Genomic DNA, 25,401 nt, shown 5'->3' with positions numbered 1-25,401 from the left:
ATTATAGTTTTTTAGGTAATTAATAAAAGACCACGTGGCAAATTAAATAAAGGAGAAGCATCATGATCTCAAGGTCATACAAACACTGACATTATATGCCAGAATATGGGAGTCTATCTTCTATACACTCCTCTGCTTGAGATAAAACAATTCAGAAGGCAGCTGTTCCCACTAAAAACCAGCCTACTAAATAATTTAGGATACAGTAGACCTCTCCCAACCTGAAGAATATGACTTTCTCAGCTACACACATAAATCAGCCCTTTTCCTGTCAAGGATTTTCTGTGTGTGAATCCCTTGGATGGTAGTCAAGTCCTCAGGAGGCTACCAGGAGGAGCCCACTGCAAGCTGATGTCCCCAGGATGTGGCCCAGAGTGCAGCAGGTTTATCACATTTGGCTGTTAACTTCTGTGGAAATCTCAAGTATCTTGCTAGGCAGTAGAGAATCACAGCAAATCTTCATTTCTCCAGTGTAGGCACTACAGATATTGTAACCCTGGACATGTACACATCCTATAAAAATCAGTTTTGTGGTTTCATTTTTGAGAGAGGCTAGAACTGGATCTTCAGCATATCTTCTTTATAAAAATAAAACCACTTGAGCTGATTATTATAAGCATCTCCATATAAAGGTATCATGAGTTTTGGACACAATACCCTGTTTGGCAAAGTCCAGATTACACTGCACAGAATCTCCAAGTTTCTTGTCCTCTTTTCCTCTCCCTGCCCATCCCAGCATACACCACAATTCTGTACACACCATAGTCACGGGGACCTAGAAACATTCAACACAAAATGGACATTACAGGCCCCCAAAATTTCTTCAGAATTCCCATGGAAATGCAGAATTGCTGACCAGAACATGAAACTTGACTGTCTGACCCCAGCAGCACCACTGAGCAAATCTTGCACTGGAGAACAAACAACTTCTGCCAAAAAAACAGTTGGAATATGTTTAATTCTACAATGGTTATTTACTTCCCATTAACAAACGGTCTTCAGAATTATATAGAAGGCAAACAACAAAGCTTTTATAATGAAGTATCTTAGGAAACCTGACTAGAGATGCAAAAGCCCTACAAACACAACATTTACCATGTCACTAATTACTACACTCTTGGTTTATATAAGCAGTATATACACCATACATGTGTTAAAAAAACAGAGTTGAAGTAGAAAGATAAGGAAAGATGAGTCCTCTGGAAAATGATCTAAACTTTGTATTAAGAATATAAACATATTTAGCTTGCAAACTTGCAGTTTTTCCAGCCCCAAACCTAAGGATATAAATGGGGTATGCAGGACTCAAGAGTCTCCCACAGACCACAACAGCAATACAATCAGCAAGCAACAGTAATCCTGTGCCAAAAACTGAACATGTATTCCTGAGTTCTGAAATCCTTTTTCTAAGCTAGTTTCCACATTTCCCCTGTACTTAGATATACATCAAGTCTGAATGTAGCAAAAATAACCTTAATATTGGTGAAAGAATTCTTAACTCAGATGTTGACTTAATACCGAGCATTTTGGACATTTAGAAATGTGCATTAGACATCTTACCTACATGTTTATACCAAGTTTTATGATGTAATATACATACATATGAAATGTTATGTTCAATTCTAAGGCCTACATCACCAAAAAAATTATTGACAAACTGGAGGCAGTTCAGAGAAAAATCAACACAATTTCTCGGAAGGCAGGAAGGACTTATTTATGAGGAAAGATTAAAAGAGCTAAATATTTATAGTTTGGCTCAGTAATGAATGAGGAGGTAGGGGACATGAGAACAGCCTAGAGATATCTGAAGGGTGTAAACACTTAGGAGGGAGAGCAAACGTGTTATACAAGGATGTAAATAGAAATAATGGGATAAAACTAAACAAGGGAAGCTTAGGCTGAATATCAGAGAGCATTCCTGGACAGCAAGCTAGCTTGTCCCACAGCAGAGTTTCTGAAGTGAAGCAATAGGAGCCCGTGCATCTTGGAACAACACAAAAAAACTAGACAAAACACTGGAAAATTTGCCATATGAAGGAATCTTGCTCTGCTGAGGAGAAACAGCATATTATAAAAGTATTTGCTAAATTTAACTCCAGTGAAAGCAGTAATATTTTACAAGGTGTTGAAAATGTCATATAAAAAACAGATAAAGCGCTTACCCAGGGAAAAAAAAAAGAAAAAAAGACTCCAACTAAGAACGTTCCTTAATGATGAGCAACTTAAGTTCAGTTTATGTAACAGCTCGACTGACTCATGCTTGTGCAACTTCTTGAAGAGGAAAACTTCATGCGGGCTGCAAGGAGTTAATGGCGCTGGACTGTATTTTCCCCAGCAGAGGTCACCCCACGGTAACAAACGCCAGGGAAATCTGACAGCATGGATTCAAACTTGAAGAAAGAAGTGCAATAGGAAGGAGACATCCTCCTTCCCTCATTCCCACCACTGCCTTTGGATGGAAGTTCCTGGCTAACACCATGTCCTGCAACTAGTCACAGGTAGATGCCTGAAGGTTTTTATCTATGCAATGTTCAACCTGCACAACATTCCAGATTTATTTTCTAAGAGGTCCTCAAGAAGTGGGTAAATATCATCTATTTGCAGCTGGATTATGAATCCATCTGCACATGCAGAAGTAAAAGCCTCAGCTGGGTCATGTTTGGAATTGAAACCACAACACTTCTCACTGAGAATTTGAGACTACATTAGTTAAGTGCTTACTATTTGAGCACTGAGACACAGGCAGACTGACAGGCTTCCAAAGACACAGGGGAAGGAGAATAAAAAGGGAGTTTATCTTTTTTATTACCATATATATACAAGCAGGAAAAAAAATTATGTTTTCTAACTAAAAACAGAGCTTAAAACACAACTGAAGCCAAAAGGAAAACACTAGATAACGAATAATCTCATATATTTTTTTCTTTTTGATCCATAAAAACTCCACAAATTCCTATTTGAGAACTATCCCTTAAAAATTCTGCAAGCTGGCAAGTAAAGCCCTTGCTGTTCCAGGTGCCATCACCCCTAATAAACATCTGTCATCTTCACAGTCAGTTCCGATGCAAGAATTATCCCTGCTCTGTGCCACTGCCAGAGGAAGCTGTCCCAGTGCCAAAGGAAACAAAAGTCACCAGCACAAGCAGCAAACTTATTGGTGAACTACAAGGGAGCAAATATGGGTAAGCAGGGCTGGACAGTCGGATTTTGACTCAGCTGTTTTAAAGGGCTGCTTATAGGCAAATTTCAGTTCCAGCACTCAAACTGTACAGACGCACTCTAGCAAAACCCAGGAACCGATAGAGCATACTTGCAATATTTCATCCAATGAAAACAGAGGTGAACTCACGCTGAAGCGTTCCCTGGAACATACTGAACCTTGGCATGGATAGTTCCCCAGGGCTATGCCTGTTCCCAAGGCCAAGGGCCACGTTCCAGCCCCCAGCTCAGGGTGTGCTCTGCAGCTCTCTCAGCTCTGCTGCACAACCTGAGCCAGGTGCACACAGCGCCCTCAACCCTGCCAGGAGCTCCTCATCTGCAGGAAAATGGAATACAGGCACAAAATATGGAAGGGGGACACAGGAAACACCCCTGAGGCCCACAGCTTCCACACGCTGGGAACAAGGACCTGCAGACAAGCTGTGCAGACAGAGTGACTTAGGATTTTTGTGTGCAAGGGGCTGTCTAGAGAGTAGAAAAATTCCCCTGGATGTTAGTTAACTCTCAAAACCATTGGTTTACTGAGAACAAGCTGTCTAAGATCCTAGAAATGGCACAGGGGATTCCCCAGGGTTATTGATCTTAACACCACATAAGTTATTATTATTCAAAGAATTTTTCCCATCTGCCTGGGAAGAGCTTGGCTGTGTTTTCTTTGGCACCAAAATTAATAAACCTTTAGTGTTTCAAAAGCTATTAGTACAGACTGCGGATTTTATTTTCTTTAATGAAGAGACTAACAGTAAAATAAAACCCTAAATAAGATAAACAAAGCCTTACCTGCTTCCTTGCACAAGGCTGCCAAGTCTGCCCCCACATAACCATGTGCACTGTCAGCCAGATGTACCAGCTGCTCTGCTGTGAGTGAATGGGGAACCTTCTTGAGAAGCTTCTGGAGTATGTCCAGACGGTCCTGGGCATTGGGAATTCCAATTTCTATCTCCTTGTCGAAACGCCCCGGCCTGCGCAGAGCTGCATCCAGGGCATGAGGGCGATTGGTGGCCCCAAGGACAAGCAGCTGCCCTTCACTGCCTTCCTGAAGGCATCAAACAGCACAAAATATTACTTCTAAAATACAATTAAATGTCAAACAGATAATACAAGAGGCACTCCCTCTTTAATCCCCAAGAATCTCCTTTCCTAAATCAGGAAATTAAGAACCAAGGAGAGAAAAAGAAGTGCTTAAGCTAAAATGCAGTGTTGGCACAAGAACAAAACGGTATCAGCAGACCTTGAATAAACACCATTGGGAAACAAATCCATTCAGGTATCAAACCCAAGAGAGACAGGAGGTTATAAAACTTCCTGTAAGTCCAGCAGAAAAAGCAAGGTCAAAAATCCTAACCAATTTCCTCAAGCTCTGCTTCTTCACTTTTACAGTGAGGCACCATCAGTTAGGAGGTCTCCTGTAATGTCATTCTCCTCTTGCGAATGAAGCTCTCTTTCCAGGAAGAATATCCATCAGCCTTTGCCACCAGGAAATATGCTCTGCCTGTGAACAACTCCAAACTGGGCAACTCAAACTGCCATGCAGGAAAATTATGAGAAACTTGCAGATTACATAAACAGAAGAAATTTATTTTCATACTCTGGACAGAGTTCTTTCATCTTTCCTGCTAATAATCATAAAACAATAGATGAGAGATTGCCAGACTTTATGGGCTTAATCAATAATTTACTCAACTTAATTAAATTTACTGTTTCTTTATCAGGCTTTTTTTATGCCCTACATACTGCTCTGGCACTCTTGAAATTGCTGCTGTTGCCTTTAATCATGCAGCCTACATATCACCAGAAGTATTCTGATGACTTTGACTTCAGAGCAATTAAAAATACCTGGTTTAGTTCAATGATGGGCTGTCACTGAAACTTCAGTTTGATCTCCAGAACTACAGGAGGGGTAGAAGGCAAAGGAAAGACAGTGAATGGAAGAAACCTACTTTCTTTTAAACTAACAGTTTTCAGGAGATATTCCTCTCCTACATCCTCTGCTTGGCAGCCAAAAAAAACACTAGATTATTCTACAAAGTCTCACCTAAGTCCGTTTCATTTCCCCACAAGTGATACATCTCATATTGGCTCCACTGTAGAAGCAACATTATTTTGTTCAGGGAGTCCCCAGGTACATTAATTGTCCCATTAGATTCAACTTACTGAGCCAATGCCATCCATTAATGTCAGCAGTGAAGCAACAACTCTCTTTTCCACTTCATTCTGAGCCCCTTCTCTCTTTGGACAGAGTGCATCCAACTCATCTATAAATATAATTGAGGGGCGACTGAGGGGAAAAAATAAAGGGAAAAAATGTTAAGGTGCTCAGGAAGAGTTAAAACACTAAGGCAGAGGAAAGCTGTTCATGGAAAACACCCAGTTCCTACAAAAACTAACAAGCATCCCACACAGAAAGAAAACTAAAATTAATAATATATTAGACAACTAATACCTTCAGCATGCAATACATTTTGCTAATGTACAATGAGCACCGGTCACATGGAAGGCTAAAGCCTGCCTTAGCCAGGTCCTACAAATTTGGGCAAGATGGAAAATCTGTTTGCCTGCATGAGGAAAATCTGGATCCTGGTGAAACTCTGGCTCATGCTTCCATCTGTTGAAATAAGCACACAATGCACTAACAACACAGGTCGAGCGCTTCTGCACCATCCCTAACATCCCTTTAGAAAGGGCAGTGTCCAAAAGGATTTAAGAGGCATCCTAAAATTTGACTGCTTTCCTCCTAGCTAAGTTCTACATGAACAAATTTCTTTTCTTTTAAAAAGCACTGGATGAAAAAAGGCACAATTCAAAGTTTCTTGGAAACATTTTTCTTTTAATAACACTAAGGCTGGAACAGATACCACAAATAAAATTCTCCAAACGAACATACCAGAGAGAAGCCTCAGCAAATATCTTACGTAACCTCGACTCAGACTCCCCATAAAACCTGTGAGAAGCAAAATATTTTAATAAAAATCTTGCGTTTTTTGTCTTTTCCAGGCAACCTAGAAAATTACTATTTGTGAGTTACAAAAAGCCATAGCACACACTTTCAATGTCTTGAAGCCCAGGCAAATCTACAATAACCTTTATTTCCACAAGGACCAGAAATTAAAGTGAAATGGGGCACAGGCAAAGTTAGAAACATTAGAGATAAAGGAAACTGCTTCTCTTCTATGATAGAAACAATTTTACCTACAACCAAAAAATTACTTCTCTGGAGACATCAGTCTGTGCAGTGTCACCTTAACTGAAAATACACTTTAATAAATTCATCTGCTAATTGCAGAAGTAACCAGGCAACTGCAGATGCAGCTTTAAGCCCATCTTTTAATTCAGTCCATGCCTTACAGAAATTTCCTGGCCAAATCCAATAAACCTCTTTTAATACAAGAAATAAAAGCCCTACTTGAAATAACCCTTTCCCATTTGTTTTTGACTCTTTTGGGCAGGTAACCCAGAGCAAATACTACATCTCTCCACAATGGACGGAGAGATGCCAGGGTATATTTTGGGCCACTTTATTTACAGAATAAATGCAAATGAAGTGGGTGGACTTACTTGCTTATGATTTCAGGGCCATTAATGACAGTAACGTGAGCGCCAACCTCGTTTGCGATGGCCTTGGCAATCATGGTCTTCCCAGTTCCTGGAGGGCCATAGAGCAGCACTCCTCGAGGAGGAGGGATCCCTTGGGACAAGCACATGCAGGCAAACAGAGTAAAGAAGTTACTGGTGATAAATGCCAGGCCCAGCCTGCACTTGCACACTTCACTGTCCCTGTTACTACCAACAATAACTTGAGCTCAGCATTAATTCATTTAACAGAAATGTCATTGTGATGAATCAGGCTTTCAGGGAAAAGATCGCTCTTAAATGGGACACACATACACACTTTGTATTTTAAAAAAGTCCAAAAGACTCTGTTTAAAAAGCATCTATTTAAATCATTATATTTTTCAGCAGCTCATTATCATCTTCCCTGTGTTTTCTCAAGAAAATTACTCAGCTGAGTACGTAACATCCATGAATACATTTCAAGTTATTCATGATTCTTACAGTGCCATTATATCAAATTTCCCACATCAGAAAACCACTTCTCTTCAACACTCCAAGAAGTTCTAGAAATGCTGTGAGGCTTGATTTAAGTATGTTTGCAAGATAATGAAAAACACACATTAAAAGGATGAATCTGCCTATTTAATGGCACATGTTAAGAGCCAAAGAGACAGAAACATAAGGAAGAAGCTACTGCTGTATACAATTGAAGCTGGACAGAAAACACAGGTAAACTGCATGAAACACAACTAAGACCCCACATAAAGAGCCCACCAAAGAAAGTTTAAGACCAGCAAAGCCAAATCGAATGGGCACAAAATCCAAAACCAGAAGTTGAAAAATTAGAAAGCAAAAAGCAGAGACAAATGTTTGACAAAGGCCTGACCTCAGCACAAAAGACACAACCAAAGAAACATGAGGTGGTACTGGGAATCAGACAGGGAATGATACCTCAAGGACAGGCCACATGCCCAAATCTTATAAACTATTAAGAAAAAATTATCTGCCCTCTGACAAAGGATAAAAAATAAAAGCATCCCTACAGACAGGTTCCTTCACACCAGCCCATTAAAGCAGGTGCTGCTCCCTCCTGTGGTGTTTCTGGCACTGGCAATACACGGGGCTGTGGAACCACAGGCTCACCCCAGCTCCAGCCTCGCTGCCCATGAGCAGACAAGGACTCCCAACGTTTGGATGGGGGCTGAAGGATTGTAACTGCTGAGAAAACATCATCATCCATCATGTCATTAGTAGAGAATCTACTCAAGCTTCAGGGATTAGGTATGAAGAACACTCATGCTGAAGCAAACTGTGCTGCCACAAAACCACGTGGTGATACTGGGGTTGGACCAAATTGAGCTGGACCACTCATGATGGAGATACCTCACACCACCCCACTGTGGTGTGGTGACACCTGTGGATCACAGCAAGGAAACAGCCATCTGTGTGCTATGGAAACTGTCCCCACTGAAATCACCTCCCCTGTGCATGGGGAAAGAGGTCATAGAGAGAAATAAAGGGCCTCCAAGACAAGAGAGTAAAGAAATATTTATAGGTAAAAGAGCCCTGTCTCACAGCAATGCACACCTCAACAAGGTACACAGCCATTTGTGATAAATACAGAGCACAGAGTCACAAAAATCCTCCAAGTTTTTATATATATTAGCTATAACTTTATATATGGCAGCAGTAAATGTATCTGGTATTCCACACGGAACACACTGAGCAGTTTGAGTAAACAGCTCAAAAGACCTCCTTAAAATTTTGCAGAAACACACAAGGATAAAAAAAGCAGAAGAATTAATCTGAGTTATTTTCCATTTAAAAGATATGATTAACTGAGTCTACCAACACAAAATCTTAGGACAACACAAATGACTGCCCCTTTCACGTGTCCGAGTACAGAAGTCTGTCCTATTTGCTATAATTTCTGCTCATGCATGCCTGAATTTTGGTGCAGACACACATTTCTTCCCTGCTCAATTGTTTTTCACACAGGCTAACCAGAACATCTTCACAGTATCCACACAGTGTAATTATAAAGCAGTTTGACATTGTTTGGACACATAAGTTTACCAGATCAGTTACATTAAATTCAGTGCATAATCCTGGAGTAATTAGTGTTTAAAAATAAAACAAAAAGGTCACGTTAAAGAAGAAAGTTAATGAAGAAAGCCAGCTCTCAGGCATCGTACCGTAACTCTTGAACAGTTCAGGCTGCTTCAAGGGCAGTTCAACAGTTTCTCTAATAGTTCTGAGCTGGCTGCTTAAGCCTCCTATCATGTCATAGGTGACCCGGGACTGACACTCGCCATCCTCTGCTACATTGGTCCTTGGTTCAATAAAATTGATTTTAGTTCTCGAAGAAATGAAGTAAAAACAATCTGTATTGCTCACTGCTCCGATTTTGCCAGTTAGTGGGAGTCCCTCAGTGCTTCCTTCCCCAGCCAGATCCAGATCCTGGGTGAGGTCTGCACCATCTCCCCTGCTGCTTTTGTCTCCATGCCCGGATTCTGGAGCACTGGGTGTGACTGGTGAGCCTGGATCCACGGCTTTGATTGGGGTGCTCATGGAGGCAACCTCTGGACTGTCACCAATGTCCATCCTGCCCAGCTGCAAGGACAAGTCTAAGGCACTGCTCTCCAAATCAGACCTCTCATGGTCTGGCTCATTGGAATCACCAGGAATGGCGCTGCCCTGGGCAATCAGCTCTGTGCCATCAGTCCCCTTCACTTTCATCACCACAATGTTGCAAAGTTTGCCATAGTAAGTGAAAGCCAAGAGGTTTCCTGGCAGGACTATTTTACCATCTGTGAGAAGATTAAAGAAGAAAAAAAGACAAAGATGATGCTATTTCAATCTACTTTGGCAGCAATTAACACTCAGATATTCTTGCGTCAGAATAACTCTTTATCAGGAAGATAATGCTCTTTATCAGGAAGATCATGCTCAGAAACTGCTATAAATGAACATAACAAAAGATAATTACAAGGTAATTTCAGGTTCTTTGAATGATCCTTCTGTGCACAAGCAGACTCTACATAAGATACTGACAAATGTTTATTCGGTAATCTCCCTACACCTAAACTCATGATCAATTTCATCTTTTTAAATTTCATACAAAGAGAGGATTTTGGAATTAGTATTGTAAGAAGTAAAAACTTTGTATTCACTACCTTTAATAACTTTACCTTGCTTTTTTGCCTTCCTTATGTACACCTACCACCCAATGAAGAGTAACTTTACCTATTTACCACCGACATAAAAAAAAGGGATTCAGAGATTGGAGTTTCAAGTTAATGTTGATCCTTTAACTTGTTATTAACGTGCAGCAGTGCACTCTTTTCCTCACAGTGCAAGTAAACTCTGGAGTGCACCACAGTATCAGCCTGAAGGCTGTCAATGGGTGCTGAACACTCCTAACTTGAGCCAGTAATACCAATACAAGTAATGAACAGGAGAACTGGAACCACAACTAAAGCAAATTAGCTATTTGCAGCATGATATAATTAGTTAGCACAAGACAGATCCCTGAACAATGTGTGAACAAAGTAACATCCCCTATTTTGCCACAAGCCATTGATTAAGAATATAGAGGAAAATGTTTGCTCTTGTACCCAGAACTACAAAAATTGAACTATCAAAAGAGAAGCAGCAAAACTCATACCAAGGTTTCTCAGCAGACAGACAGACATTTCCTCAGCATTAACGGTGGCATCTTTGTCCCTGTGGTAGGAAGGGAAAAAATTGGTTTTCCAAGCATTTAAAACCAAAACCACAGTCCACAGCACTTCATAGTCTTCATATCATATGGACTTAACCCTGAAGGTATTAGACACATAGTAACACAAAAAGTGCACCTACTTAAATCTAGTTTTGCCAAACAAAATGTTGTAATTAACAAAATCCTAAGTTGTATTTATAATTTCTTACGATCACAAATACGCAGAGCAGGCATCTTAGCTGTCCAGGCATGATAATCATTGCTACAGGTACTGAGAAGAATTTAAATCAGGTAGGTCTCTTTCAGCCTTGCAGACACACATACACAACTTTTATTGACTAAAGCAATGCCTTGAGCACTTGCATATCCACCATCAAAACACTCCAAGGTTTCCCTTGGAAACAAAGCATTTTCTAGTTGTTTAGTTAGCTGACTCAGAGCAAAGACTCACTTCATCACCCCCATTTTGCAGAGGGAAGCCCTGAACTTGTGCAAGCACTCACACACCCGCAGGCCGAAAAGCAGCGGCACCAAGGGCACGGACAGCGGACGCTGCAACTCCAGGCGTGAACAACAGGGAGAGCCCTAAGCCCGCCAATGGAAAGCCGCTTCCCGATTTTAGCCATCCAGCCAGCAGCCGGATGGAAAACAGGTGCATTGAGATAATTTAGAGAACACCTCTTAATAGATCAGAACCTTTCCTGATGAGTAAACACATAGTTAACTATGCGTTGTTGGGGTCTGATTCTTTTAAGTGGGGGAAAAGCTAAATTATGCATACAAGCACGACCCAGAGGTGTTGAATTTGCAGAGAATGAACTACACCTGTAAGGCATCTAGAAATGCAGGAATTGAGCAATGGGACTTCAATGTATGCTTTTAGTAATTTATGCTCTTGCTTGTTACATGAAACTATGGCTCTCTGGACATCAGGAGGAATTTCTTACTAGAAAAAAAAAAATCTGCAAATGACTGCCAGGGAACTGTGATGTTTATTTACATCACAGTCACACTTTCAAAAGTAACTTTATTTAGGACATAACTATAATCAGACTCTACAACAATCCAAATGCCAACTCTGTGAAATGATAAAGAGAATGACAACATTTTCAAGGGATCTGGTTGAATAAAAATCTCAATAAGGTTATAACAGATTCCATACCTCAACTTTACATCGACTTCCTCTGCCTGGATGACTGCACCAGTCACAGGCTGCACAGTGATGGCATCACCTGGATTTACTTTCAGGTTCTTCTGTGTGGTTTCAGCCAGCCCAATTTTCCCCCCTGGGAAGCCTGCGGTAGGCCAAGCAGTACAGACCTAGGAAGAGTTTTCAAAGGAAACACCTGTCAGTTCAGGTCTCGCCCCTCTCATTTCCAGTCAAGGTTAATATGAAGGATTAGGCTAAAACCTGGTTCCTCTGAGCAAAAGACAAGGGGCACTGAGCGCTTAAGATTTGATCTAAGACACTTTCAAAATTAATACGGTTATATTTTGCCTACAGATAAAAAATTCCACAAGGACTCTCTACACATTCTAGAGATGACTCAAAAGCATACGCTATGCTGATTAGAAAAAGCTATGCATCAGTGAAAAGAAAATGAGCAAATAATTATACACTTTATTTGCAAGTAAGATGTGTGTGCTTATGCAAGACATACTTTATAACCCATTTACTCACACATGACTTTTAAATTTATAAGAAAAAAAAAAACAACTAGCTGCATAGTTTTTTTCCAACACAGAGAATACAGATGCAACTACAGTGCAGAAAACATGGAAGAGCACATTCACCATCTTTCTCAATGCATGCTCCATGCTGATTCCATTGAGTACAACGGGAACAGGCTAACAGCACGAGAAAAGCACTTAGAGGGTCAAGAAAGGCTCTTACCTCCTGCCGCCCCTCAGCGGAGGTGAGCAGGGCCGGCCTCCCTATGCAAAGATCCGCAGACTTCATGCTGCTCAGCGACAGCTGCGCCAGCGTTCGGCGGAACATCTTCGGGACTTTGTCATCTCCTAAGTTTTCGGGAGAAAAAATAAATTAATTTTTTCTGCCCTTCCCCTCAGTAACTCCGGCGTTTCCCGCGCTGCCCGGGCAGCAGAGCCTCGCCAGCCCTCAGGGCGCCCGCGCTGAGGGGAGCGCGCGGACCCCCGTGAGGCGGTGCCGCCGGCGGGGCTGGCAACACGGCCGGTCCCTCGCTGCCGCCCCTTCCACCGGGATTTCGCTACCGCCGGCACCCTTCCACCAGGATAAGGGTAGGTTTCATGGGGGCCTGGAGTGAGAAATCCCCCGGTCCCGCGTTCCTGAGCAGCCGGGAGAGCGGCTGGGCAGGGACTCAGATTCAAACGAGGCGCCCTCAGCGCGCCGGGCTGAGGCAGCGGGGCCGGGGCTGCCCGTGCCCGCCTCCCTCACGACGTACCTGCCTCCACGGCGTCGGCGACACGCAGCACCAGCGGCCCGCCTGCGGCAGCTCCGAGGGGAGCATCCCGCGGGGAGCCGCCGCCCGCGGCTGGGCGCCCCTTGCTCTTCCTTCTGGAAGAGGAGGCGGACATGCTGCCGGCGGCCGGCGTGGAGCGGTTCCGGAGCAGAGGCCGGCACCGCCCCGGGGGCGGCCGCTCCCCGCCCCGCTCAGCGCCATGGCAGGCCCGTGGCGGGGGTTGTGGAGGGCGAGGGGCTGGGCGGCCCTGGCGGGGCTGCGGGCAAGGACGGACAAGTTCGGGGGTGTGAGCGTGGACCTGGGCGAGCTTCGCGGCTCCCCGAGGCTGGAGCGGGCCACCTTCGGGCGGTGGCTGCGGGGCAAGTGCCGGGCGGGGGTCCCGAGTGCCGGGGTGGGCGGGGGCGGTGTGTGAGGGGCGGCGGGCGGCCCGCCAGGGGGCGCCCTCAGCCGCCGCCTTCCCCTCACGGACCTGGAGCCGCGGCCGGCAGGTGAAGGACGCTGATGGGAGGAAAACCGATCCTTCACAGCACCGTAAAATACTTAGGGTTGGAAGGGGCCCCTGGAGATTATCCAGTCCGATCGCGCGGAGCAGGTGACACAGGAGTGACAAACCACAGCAGGTGGGTTTGGAATGTCTCCAGAGGAGGCTGCGCGCCCCGACTGGGCAGCCTGATCCAGTGCTCGGCCACTCTCAGTGTGAAGTTGTGCTTCCTCGTGTTGAGGTGAAACTTCAGGTGTTTCAGTTTATGGTCATTGCTCCTTTTCCTGTTACTGGATACCACTGAAAAGAGTCTGGAATCCTTCTCTTGGCACCCACCTTTGAGGTGCTTGGATGGAGTGATGAAGTCCCATCTGAGACTCATCTTCTCCATACTGAACAGGTCCAGCTCCCTCAATCTCTCCTCACGGAGAGATGGTCCAGACCCCATATCCTTTTTGTGGCCTCCACTTGACCTACTCCAGTAGTTCCTTATCTTCCTTGTACTGAGGAGCCCAGACCTGGACACAGCACTCCAGAGGAGTAGTCCCCCTGTTTCTCATGGCAGACTCTAAATGTAAAAGCTGTCATTTTGCACATGAACACTCAGTTGTACCACATAAAATGTTGACCTGGCAGCCTCTCAGACTGCTGGTGTGTTTCTCACAATAACAATAGTTTTACCCTGTGGTAAATGACGTAAAAATACAGATTTTTGCACATTACCAATGGCTGTAGTATGTGGTAAAGTTTAAAGCAACGCAGATCAAGGGCAAAGGGGGTCCCTTACCCTCCTCACTTCCCTCTCTTGCAGAGTCTGTGTCTCAGTGGCGGGATGAAGGCCGTGTTGCTGTCTGGCTCCATATCCCCATCCTCCAGAGCAGCCTTGTGGCAGTGGCTGCTTCCCAAGGCTTTGCTTTCCACCACGCTGAGCAGGGCTCGTCCACCCTGACGCTGTGGCTGGGAGAGGGGCCTAGCAGGCTGCCAGGGTTCGCCACACACCAGCTGGGGGTTGCAGGTGAGTTACAGGAGTAGTTACACCCACAGGAAGTCTTGAAGGAGCCCTTAGGAGTCCGTTCAGTAGGAATTGTTCCTCTGTACAGTCAGCACATGGAAACCAGCTGGCTACTGCATTTTGGAATGAAAAAGCAACCACCAATGTAGAGTAAAAAGCACTACTCTGCTCTGTGTGCTTAATATGTATATCTGTCTAAACTATGTCCAAGTTAATGTCTGTAAATGGGGAAAACTTGACCCAACAGGGATTGTTTAGAAGCTAAAGCAACTATTAGCCTCAATGGCAATAGTCTGAAAGCTGATCTAAGCTGTGCCTAGAAATCTTTAATCCAAACTTATATTTTACAAAAAAAAAAACCTCAAACACTATGCTCTTATCCATCTAGACCTCCCACAACCACAGCTAGAAAGTTGTTCCATAACAGAAAATTTCCAAGGAGCTAGACAAGACAGTTTCCCCTTTTTTCTTTTTTCATATAGCACAGGACAAGGGACTGAGGATGAGCCAAAAATACAGTCATCTTGAAGTTAGCTTCACCAAATTCCAGTGGTTTTGTTCTCTCCCTCAGCAGAGTTCCACAGATAAGCCATTACCTATCCCATCACTCAGGAGATTGGTTGGGACCCCTCAGGTACTGGTTAAGGGTTACATTACCTCACAGAAATTATGAGGCTGGGGAGAGCACATCTGTCCAGTTGCAGCCCTGACTTGTTTATCCTTGGCTTGCAGGGACTCTGTGGGGTGTTATTTCTCCACCAAGTGGTGTTAAGGCCCAAAACCAGCAATTTGAAAAATCTAGTTAGGAAGAACTCCCAAAAGATGGTTTGTTCTGTGTAAAGAAGCTTGGGGTGAAAACCCCTTGAATTACAAAACAGTGCTGCTGCCATCAGTAGTGGGAGTCTTTGGTTCCCAGGCCAGCAGAGGGCAGGGTGGATACCGAAGGCGGCCTTGGAGTTTGTCAATGGACATGTTGGAGCATGTTTTCCTGAGGTATGGAAACCTCACCATTAAAATATGTGGCATTAAACTGGAGCAGGACAGTGCATTCTCCTCGTGAAAGCACTGGGTTGCTCCTTGTGAGGAAACCTAAGTGAAAGAGAGGTTTTCTGAATAGAACTTGCACAGCTGAAGGTGCTGCTTGAAAGGAAATCATATAAAAGATGAGTTGGGACCCTGGTGGGCATCAGAAAGAGCTATTAGAAAAATCATAACTCTGAAAGACTCACAAATATTGAAAAATACATTTTCAGAGCATAATTTGCAGCTGTGCTTCAAAACACTTTGCACTCTGCAAGTAGGAAAAAAACATGAAAGAAAACTTTGTTAAGTGCAGGTATACAGATTTCATAATTTCTTGTATGGATTTTAAAATTGCACAACATACAATGTATGTGTTCTTTGCTACCATTTTTCGAACATGTACGCTTTTAGTCATTATTGGGATTTTCTTTAAAGGACATAAATACTTCAAGAAGGCATTCTAGGCAGGTAAACAAGTGAAATAATGACTGCTATGTGGGGTTATTTTGTCCTTTGTTCTATTCACTGTCAGTGGATCTGGAACACATCCCAAAAATACACTAAGCAGGTGGATACCACCTGGTACGTTTATTCCATTATCTTTCTACTTTAGGAGGGAGACCCTTGGTAGTGGAAAGGGTCCATTCTATTTTTAATTCATTTTCTTGAAATATTAAAGTATTTAAATATGGATATTGGGGAAGGGGTCAAACACAAGGCTTTCTTTATTCCCTAACCAAAAAGTATTTTAGAACGTGTCTGCAGTAAATAAAAACAATTTTCTGGTGCGAGTCTCCATCTCAAAGCTGTGAAATGCAGGAGTCAGTCCTGTGAGCATCCTGAAATGGAAAGCAGAGATGTGGAGAGCTGTTGGCTGGCCAGCTGGGAGTCAGCACAGGAACAGGGAACAGGTAGTGAGTCTCATTGCCAAGTAGACCAGCAGCTGGTTTTCCTCCTGTCTGGAATTTCCCACGCAGCAAACGCAGCACAGCCAGGGCTTGTGCCTCAGGACCATGCAGCCAAGTGATGACAAAGGTGTGAATAAGCGGGGTCAGGCCATGTTTTACCAGACTGGATCAGAGTGGCCAAGCAGAGAGTAGCAAATGTTACTCATTGGGCTTGGCCATTATTGTTCAGAAATAGTGGAATGTGTGATGTGTCTTCCAGCTAAGTTACTACATCCGTTTGTAGGCGGCAGGATTTTCCACATGTGTAAAGATACAGAGGAGTCTCTGGTGTATGAAGTGATTAACGTGTTTTTAAAAAGCATTTCCAAAATGCTCCACCGAGGAGGAGGATGTGGCCTGCCATCCAGAAAGTGACATGTTTGTAAATATGCATCATATCCAGAAAGTGACATGATTGTAAATACGACGTGTGTAAGTGTGCAACAATGGCATGAGAGGACAAGCTGAGGAAGGAAAGTAAAAGGAGAGGAAGAAATGTGAAAGGCATTTTCTTCTCCCTCACAAAGTCTACAAGCCTTACAACATAGCTGTTATTTGCATTGCTACCACCTTAATCCACTTGTTAAAATAAAGTCCTTGGAGCTGAAGGACTCCAGGAAGGAGAGCCTACACACACATAGGATCATCAGCCAGTCCTGGTACTTGAAGAAATCTAAACTGAGCAGCTGCATGACTGTGAAACTGCACAGGGAGGTGGAGATGGATAGGTTTGATAAGCCACTTAAGAAAAGTGACTTAAAAGTAGTTCCCAAATTGTGTAACAAATACCTGCTCCTGTCTGCTGATGCTTACAGTGCAAGCAGTGGTGTCTGCTCTTATTCTGTGGTTGACAAGTGCTTCTCAACACTGAACATCTCTGCATGCATTTTTATATCAGTCATAAATAAAACAGGTAGGATAAGGATATTTTTATCCTCCATTACTCATTATCTGGAGTTATCTAAGGGATTCTTTTTATTGTTTAAATGCTTTTCTTGCCTGTTCCCCAAAAGAGAACATTCAAAACCAAGTGGTATTGTAATAGTGATTACTTGGTTGGGTTTCAAGTATAAACCTTTCCAGAATGTCATCCTGGCATTGGATGAGTTAAAGATCCAGGTACCACATTTGTAGCAGGAGGGAGAGTTTTAAGAACCACTATCCAGGGCAGTCAAACTCTAATCTCACTGATGCCAACCAGGTTGGCCCAGCAGGGGAACATGAGACCAGGCAGCATATCCTGTTACTGTGTTTTATTCCTTCTTGCTCTGGATTTAGGTATCCTCTAGCAGAGATTCTGATCACCTCACTGGGAATTTCACCACCAAAAATTACATTCACAGGCTTCAATATCAGGGAAACAGAGGAGAGCAAACACACTTTCTGTTTGATTCCAACAGCAGTTTGCTGCCTTCTCCAGCCCTCCCTGGTTTCAGCTAAGCCTTTGGCTGAGGAATGGCTTTTCTAGAAAACAAATCCTCTAATCACAAACTTCCTCCTGTTTCCTTTTGTTGCCTCTTTTAATCATTACAGTAGTTGAACTTGGACACTGCTAAGTATTTACAGGGAATGAAATCATAAAGTCACAAGCCATGGGGAGGCAGATATGTGACTTTACTCTTAAAGCATGTCCTTTGACATATCTTGAAGGAAGACTTCCAAAGACTTCATCTTTGAAATATCCTCCTACACATAACTCTGCCATGTATTATTAAAAAACAGGATGTTTTTAGCTGGACACTCACTCCCTGATAATTCCTTCCTGTGGGTATAGTTCCCCATAGCATTTTGAATGCATATGTCATCACAGATGTGCCTGTATCCTCCTCCTCCTGCTGTAAAATGACGTGAGGATTTTGTTACTGTTAACCTCTAATTTGAAAGCTGTGTGTGACTGATGTGGAATAGACCCTGGTAAGTTGCACCACAACACTCATCCTGCTCACCACAGCACTCTTTAAAATCTGAGAAAAATACCTGTTGTAAGGGAAGGACATTTTTAAGGTATGACCAGTGAGTATGACATCATTAAACATGAAAGCACTTGGGTTCCAGAAAGTAGGAAAACTTGTAATCTGCGGGAGAAAGTCATGGGCTGAGCATGAGGACAAAAGGAAAAGCTGCACTTCTCAGTCAGACAGGTTTTTTCAGCAAGTGAAAGTGTCACTTTTCCACTTGGAAGCAACACTTTTTGATTAAGTTGACTCAGGTTATGGTGCAGTTCCTGTCATGAGTTGTCAGCTGGGTAGTGCGAGCTCAGAGACAATCACACAGCTGAACATTATCTGCACAGTCAGCCCAGAGTACTAAACCTGGTGTGTTATTAACCAAAAAACACTCAAATCTTCACTACAGCAGGTGGGGGCTTTGTCATGAATTTCACAGGAGAAAAATTCATCCCCCCCTTAGGGGTGGCTTCTCAGCCAGAGTCACTGGAAAATTCTCTGTTATTTGAGGAAGATTACAGGCCCATCTCTGCTGAAGCGAGCAGCTTTGCCAGATTGTTTGGGTAACCTCTTGATCTTGCATTCTTTAGTTCTGATATTAACACAAGCAAGTTTTTCTTTTCATTTCTTGTCTAATCTGGAACTTAAAACTGCAATTATTTATCTTGGTACTGCCAGCTTTGAATTCTTCTATGGGATACTTAACCTTTTTGTGATATTTTATTGTGCATCCATTTTCCACTGGCAAACCACTTTGATTCATCCATACAAACCTTGTTAACTGTACATTAGCAAAAAATGTTAAAGCATGTTAAATTTATCAAAACATGTTAAATTTTGGTTGTTCGGATTGAATGACGTCCAACACTTTCTCTTTTTCAGGTGCTGTTCTAGATGAAAGCACTGGAAAGGTGTTGGTTGTACAAGACAGAAATAAGGTAAGTTTGTTACAGGATTATAAAATAGAGAAGTTCATTTAGATAAGCCTATTCTGTAATATAAAACAAAATATATTTTATTTTTATTCCAGTCCAAAATTGTGATAGTTAAGAGTTACTTCCTTTTACACTTAAACACATACAGCAACAGATTACTGAATTCCATATTAGGGAAAAAAAAAACCAACTCTTGAAATCAACAGTTTTGTTACAAATTAACTGCAGATTGATTCATCAGAACTAAGTATCCTTCCTGTTTAGAGTTTTCTGTTTTCCCCTGTAACTGACTCAGAAGTCCCTGATCTTTATTTGGATCCGTGCAGACCTCTGGCTTGAAAATCCCCATGGCTTGAAACAGATTTTGAGAGGATTCTGATTTGGTTTGGTTTCCAAAATTCCAGGAATATCCGTGCCTTTAAACAAGCAGTAGCATGGTTGGCCATGACCTGGAGACCACCTTGGTCCAGCAGGTGTAAAGGTCTTTAATTCCTCACACATGGAAGTGCCCACCCTCACTTCAGAGGATGCCAGACCAGAGCAGCGCTGTGGTGAGGGTGGCTCATGTGATGTGGCTTGAGGTCACCGAGCATCCATCACTGAAATGTCTGCCAGCCCCTATCAGACTGTCCCAGGTTTTAACTCAGCTGCTGCAGAAAGCTCTCAGGCTCACTGGCAGCTGCCTGTGCTACTCCTTTCAAGAGACATTTAGCCTCCATTACACTTTCATTTGCAAGTTAAAGTGTTTCATGTTAAAACTACATTAATTAACTCTGAGAGAGTGAGATTAATGCCATTTTAACATGAAACAATCAAAGCTTAGCTAGGTGGACTGAAGTACACTTGGATGCATATTTTTCATTTTATACAGTTAAAACTGTGCTGGAATCTCACTGGCTGCATTCTCCTGTCTTTCCTGAAATAGCTACTAAGACTTTTCTCCTCAGGACCCAAAACATCAGTTCATTAGGACCTACAACACAGTTAATGAACTTCAGTGAAAGAGTGCTTTTATAGGCAGGTTCAATCACAGCACATGTTGAGTTTCTAACACAAAAGACAAGGGTATTTCTCTTCCTCTAACCTTGTTTCCTGTAACTAAAGATGTCTATTTTTCATTTTTGTATTTTGTATTTTTACTTACAATAAATTAAAATGATGAGGACTTGGTCTTAGGAGGACTTCAGGCTTTCATTCAACAATTACCAAATAAAGCATAAACCTTCCTCTCATGCTCTAGACTCCAAAAGTGGTTCCAGCTCCAGAGAGTCTCCAGGGACAGAACAGCACACTGTAAACATTAGAAACATGATATTTATTTACCCTTTTATACACAAACATTTACCCTTTTATACCCTTAATACCTATTATTTACCCTTTTATACACAAAAATATAAATGTGCATACTTACCTCTTAGTAAGTATCTTGAACAGAATCAGAGTGAAAAAACAAAATGTAACAGCTGTTGGAATTTTAAGAGCTGTTTGGGTTTAATTGTGACAGGACAATTCCACAGCACAAAAGATTTCCAGGAACTAAAAGTAAATCTGAAAGCCAATAGACAAATATATGTATTTTCCATCTGCACTATTTTTAATCTATTCCTATCCAAGCCCTTTAAGAATGCCCAGGAAAAAAAATAGTTTTCCAATGTAGTCATTAGGGTTTCAAATCACTGGAAAGCACACAGCTTCCCTGCTATGCTACATAGACAAAAAAAGCTATTTTTTGGGCCACTGTGCCTTTTTATTGCATTTATTTCTAGGAGAAGGGTAACTTCTTCCTACATAAACTTTTAGCAAGGAAAGAAATAGAAAGTACATAGAAGTAAAGGTAAAGCCTACAAATCTTTGAGCTCTTGCCAGAGGTGCAGGGACTGGGACTCCTTTAGCAGCGCGAGTAACAACACCAAGCCTGCACTTCACGTTTTAATATTGAACTTTATTGTCATTAAATGTTTCTATACATAAATCACACACAAGCCCTCATTTCTTGTATTCCATGAAAACGACAAGTTACACTAAATGATCATTACAGACACATCTTAAAGCCAGTGCAGTATAGAACAGTACAATCATAATACCTGTTTGTAAGATTAAATATATATACATTTTTAAAAAGCCAAAACAATGGAAGTGGAATACATTAGTGATTAAATATAAGATTATATAGTCTATAGCAGCTTTTAAAAAAATATTCAACTACTCTATCTAGCAGCAACATTGTCTAATGACTGTTAGACAGTTTGTATTTTCAATCAGTAGGTGTTTTGTTCCCGTAGTTCTTACAGACTGTAGCTGTCTCTAATGATCCTGTCAGCAGGAACAAACAAGTTCCTACTTACTGATGTTTGTAAAAAAGCAATACTGCAACCTCAACCAAAAAAAAAATAAAGTTATGTGTTAATTGTCTCCTTCGTATTAAAGAGTGCGACACAGGCTGACTACTTCATTAATGGATTTTTCCTCCAATACAGACTATAAACGCATGGAAATTTCCAGGAGGTCTGGCTAATCCAGGAGAAGACATTGGTAAGTCCTATGAGAACAGGTCAGCCATCAACAGAACTATAAAGACATGAACACCACTGAAATGCAGCATGACCCACATTGCTCCTGTGTTGGCTTGTTTCCTTGAATTAATGGGGAATAAATGGAGGGACACAATCCTGGGACCCTAATGGTAACACGGTAGCATGTTCAGGACAAAGAAGTTTTGTGTTTGCAACCTTTACTCTTTCCCACACTTTCTTTAAGTGAGGCCAGCTAAGTTTTTGTAGGCAGGTCAGATGTGCTGCAATACGAGTCAGAAGTGCAGAGGATTAAGGTAATCCATATTTAGCCCAAATAAAAGTGAAACAGGGAGCTCTTGGTTCACACTGGAATCCAGGGCAGTAACCTCAGGGATGGACGGAGCAAAAATTTCCATTCCAATAAACGCACTTGCTTCCTTCCACCCCCTTCACTTGATTAGTTTGGACCAAGAGCTCCTCAGCACAGGGCCAGAGTGAAATGCAGGGCTTCAGTCTTGTGGGCACTTACTCCCAACAGGGACATGAAGCACTCTTGTGGTAGGAAACAATGCTGGTTTGAGGAAACTTCTCATTTCTCTCCAACACAGCTGATGAACACTGCTGCAGTTTTTCTTCACAGGTGAATGAACAAAGGTGTTTATGAGGAGAGAGAAAATCTGGGGTTTTTCTCCTTGTATCTCAGCCCTTAAAATTGTGATCCATAGGCTCGTTACGTGAGCTGGGTGTCAAGCTCACATTTCCTGACTGTTCCGTACCTTAGAAATACCAACAGTTTTAGCAGTCTCCCTGCAACAATGTGTGGCAAGGTTGTATTCCAGTTATTAATACATGGAGAAAGTTGCTAGTTGTCAGGATTTGGCTGAGTTTAGTTTTTGTAACTCATGAGTCGTGTTGCTCATAAGTCCTTCTGTCAAACCTGGTGATGGAAATCCAAAATATTTGCTGGACAATGTAATGTAACATGGTGAAATGGATCCATGTTTTCAAAAGAATCCCAAATGCCATGGCTGTTGTCTAGCCAGGCTCCTTCTCACTTCTACTGCCAGCAGCTGCAGGATTTTTGTACCCAAGGGAACAACAAATTACTAAGACTGGCATTCCAGTGGGACTCCCCAGAGTGATACTGCTACTGAGTACAACAGCAGCCATCCCTCACTTCACAGGTGAGATTATGGCTGGAGCCTGGACTGAAAATCACCCAGGAGAAAAGTGTCTTACAGCTTCCCTCCTGACACTTCTAAACTACAGAATAATCAAAGTTACAATTCTCTGCATCACATCTTATATTACAAGAAGATATAAATTAGTCAAGCATAAAATATAATAGAGTCTAATTTTCCTTTTTCATTCTTACATCAAACCTTAAAAACACAAGTCACTCAAGGGACTAAATTAAAAATTGCAATTATCTTGCTTAAAATCCCTTGGTTACATGAAGTGACAACATGCTTGGCTGCCTACTTAAATGAGTGCAAATTGACTCATGCAAGTGACACCAATTTCATAATGCAGATTAAGCAAAGTGCACATATTTTTTAGCTGAATATTTCTGAAACTCCTGCCCTAGTGTTTCTTCTAGTTTAATTGTCATTAGATATTTATATATATATATACACACTCACATTTAAATAAAAGGGAAACAGAAAATGGCACTTAATCTAAAAGTAAAGCTCAAAGCTTTAATGAAATCCATCAGTACTGCAATTTTCTTAACCACAGCCTGCCTGAGAATTCCTCACAATCTCAGTTCACTTCTGTAGCCCCTTGCCCGCTAACAAAACCACCTGCCACAGGGAGTTACTATTTCCAGTATCTGAAACTACCCCTGAAACACCTGCTTTGTTCTCCTCTGACTTGGCAAGATGCAAGCCTCCACAGGATGGTGAATATCTACAATTCCTTTAAAATGCATTTGCTTTTGGATGCAAGCCAGCACACATTCCTTACTGAAAATGAACTAACAGGAGCACTTAACATTGCACAACAGTTCTGGACATTGACCACTCAAAGCAGAGATGACCAGATTAAATTAATTTGGGAAAAGCCAGTATTTAACCTACCAGTACTTACCCCAGGCAGGTAGGATTTGACTTGACTATGATGAAATTGCAGACTTCAGATGAATCAGTGGAATATTAAAAAATTTCTTAGGGGCTGCTCAATTTATTACTGAAGAGAAAAATATCTCTGGAGGAGTTCTGGATGGATGGGTGGTTCTCTGGCTGTAATTGCAGCACACAGACCCTGTAGACCCTTAAAGTTCCTGCTGCTTTTGTGGTGAGGAATGTTAGCACTGACCTCACTCTGGCTGGGGCACACAGAATGCACACATGCAGCACGTTTACAGCACGTTTACAGCAAGAACAGGCTCTGTGCTGCACTGGTACTGTGGCATATTTGAAATGTCACCTGACTCTTATGGTACATCTTGAAAAGGACCTGGCACCAACTTTCATTTTCTGAAGAATTTTACCCTTTTTATTAGCCCTTGGGATGAAGTGCAGTGAAGCTGATCTGATCAAGAGATCTGACATCAGTACAGGTGCAGCTGCACAGCATCTAAACCCGAGACTAGGCAGGGGCAAGAAGAGGGATGGAGATCCAAAGGACTACAACGACAGTGCAGTGCTGTCTTGGATTAACAGATCAGTGGAGCCAGCAGCCATCAGTGTCCATTACAAACCACACCCTGCACAGCATTACCAAAGTAATTCTGTAGGATATACACAGGAAAGGCACACAGCAATTACTGTTGTTTGGGAATCAAAATATTAGCTTATCCTTGTGTTGGAAAAACAGACCTACATTCTGAAAACCGTATGAAGCAGAATAGAGAACATGCTGAGTAAGAGGCTTTCCACCTTTCCAAAAGGTTTAAGGAGTGCTAAGTTACTCTCATATGTACTGCAAGGATTGCTCTTTCCACCCAGGAGACACAGCAGTTCGAGAGGTTTTTGAAGAGACTGGCATCAAGTCAGAGTTCAAGTCCATCCTAAGCATCAGGCAGCAACACAAGCACCCTGGAGCCTTCGGGAAGTCGGACATGTACATCATCTGCCGCATGGAGCCCTCCTCCTTCCACATCAGCTTCTGCCAGCTCGAGTGCCTCCGGTGCGAGTGGATGGACCTGGAGGAGCTGGCCAGGACAGAAAACGCCACGCCCATCACCAGCAACGTGGCCAAGCTCTTACTGTTCGGGTACCGGGAAGGGTTTGATAGGATCGACATAACCATGAGGGAGTTCCCAGCTGTCTACACAGGCCTGTTCTACAAGCTCTACCACAGGGAGCTGCCTGAGTCCTACAGAAACATGACGTGATACAATACATTTCACATTTCCTTACAGTAATAATTTAGAATTATTGCAGTGTTGAATATTAGAGTTATCTGTGGACTTATTTTTAGGTAATTATTAGAACATAATTATTCTCTAATAAGCTAAGATATAAATTATTTTTAAAGGTAATTATTGCTATGAGTGTGCATCAGGTTTGTTCTCCTCTACTCCATAAAGCAAGTATAAGGTAAATAAAATACATAGGTACCTAGAAGAAAACAAAAGTGTTACTGATCCTGAAAATATATTC

The 25,401-nt window shown here is 42.4% G+C and overlaps 2 protein-coding genes across 2 annotated transcripts in view; one reads left to right on the top strand and one right to left on the bottom strand.

The window, feature by feature from the left end:
• Positions 1-13,137, bottom strand: part of SPATA5 (spermatogenesis associated 5) — a 161,926-nt gene extending 148,789 nt beyond the window's left edge. Inside the window, 10 exon segments of the mRNA XM_009096324.4 lie at positions 4,000-4,255; positions 5,374-5,497; positions 6,104-6,160; positions 6,775-6,904; positions 8,967-9,581; positions 10,439-10,497; positions 11,658-11,815; positions 12,390-12,514; positions 12,919-13,059; positions 13,062-13,137. Of these exon segments, the coding sequence (XP_009094572.3) occupies positions 4,000-4,255; positions 5,374-5,497; positions 6,104-6,160; positions 6,775-6,904; positions 8,967-9,581; positions 10,439-10,497; positions 11,658-11,815; positions 12,390-12,514; positions 12,919-13,059; positions 13,062-13,137 (1,741 nt within the window).
• On the top strand, positions 13,133-25,133 carry NUDT6 (nudix hydrolase 6). The gene is made up of 5 exons (XM_030239474.2): positions 13,133-13,295; positions 14,229-14,432; positions 19,228-19,283; positions 21,758-21,812; positions 24,745-25,133. The coding sequence occupies exons 1-5, from the start codon at positions 13,136-13,138 to the stop codon at positions 25,131-25,133; spliced, it is 864 nt and encodes a 287-aa protein (XP_030095334.2). The 5' UTR covers positions 13,133-13,135.
• Positions 25,134-25,401: the final 268 nt, after the last annotated feature.

The sequence above is a fragment of the Serinus canaria genome, chromosome 4 (assembly GCF_022539315.1).
Source record: "Serinus canaria isolate serCan28SL12 chromosome 4, serCan2020, whole genome shotgun sequence".
Classification (NCBI taxonomy): Eukaryota; Metazoa; Chordata; class Aves; order Passeriformes; family Fringillidae; genus Serinus; species Serinus canaria.
This window is presented reverse-complemented; position numbering and strand designations above follow the sequence as displayed.

Bases quoted from the DNA above. Each gene is read 5' to 3' on its own strand.
- NUDT6 (XM_030239474.2), top strand. From the start codon at position 13,136: ATGGCAGGCCCGTGGCGGGGGTTGTGGAGGGCGAGGGGCTGGGCGGCC. The intron at 19,284-21,757 runs GTAAGTTTGTTA...CCTCCAATACAG, and splicing joins TTGTACAAGACAGAAATAAG to ACTATAAACGCATGGAAATT. The intron at 21,813-24,744 runs GTAAGTCCTATG...CTTTCCACCCAG, and splicing joins TAATCCAGGAGAAGACATTG to GAGACACAGCAGTTCGAGAG.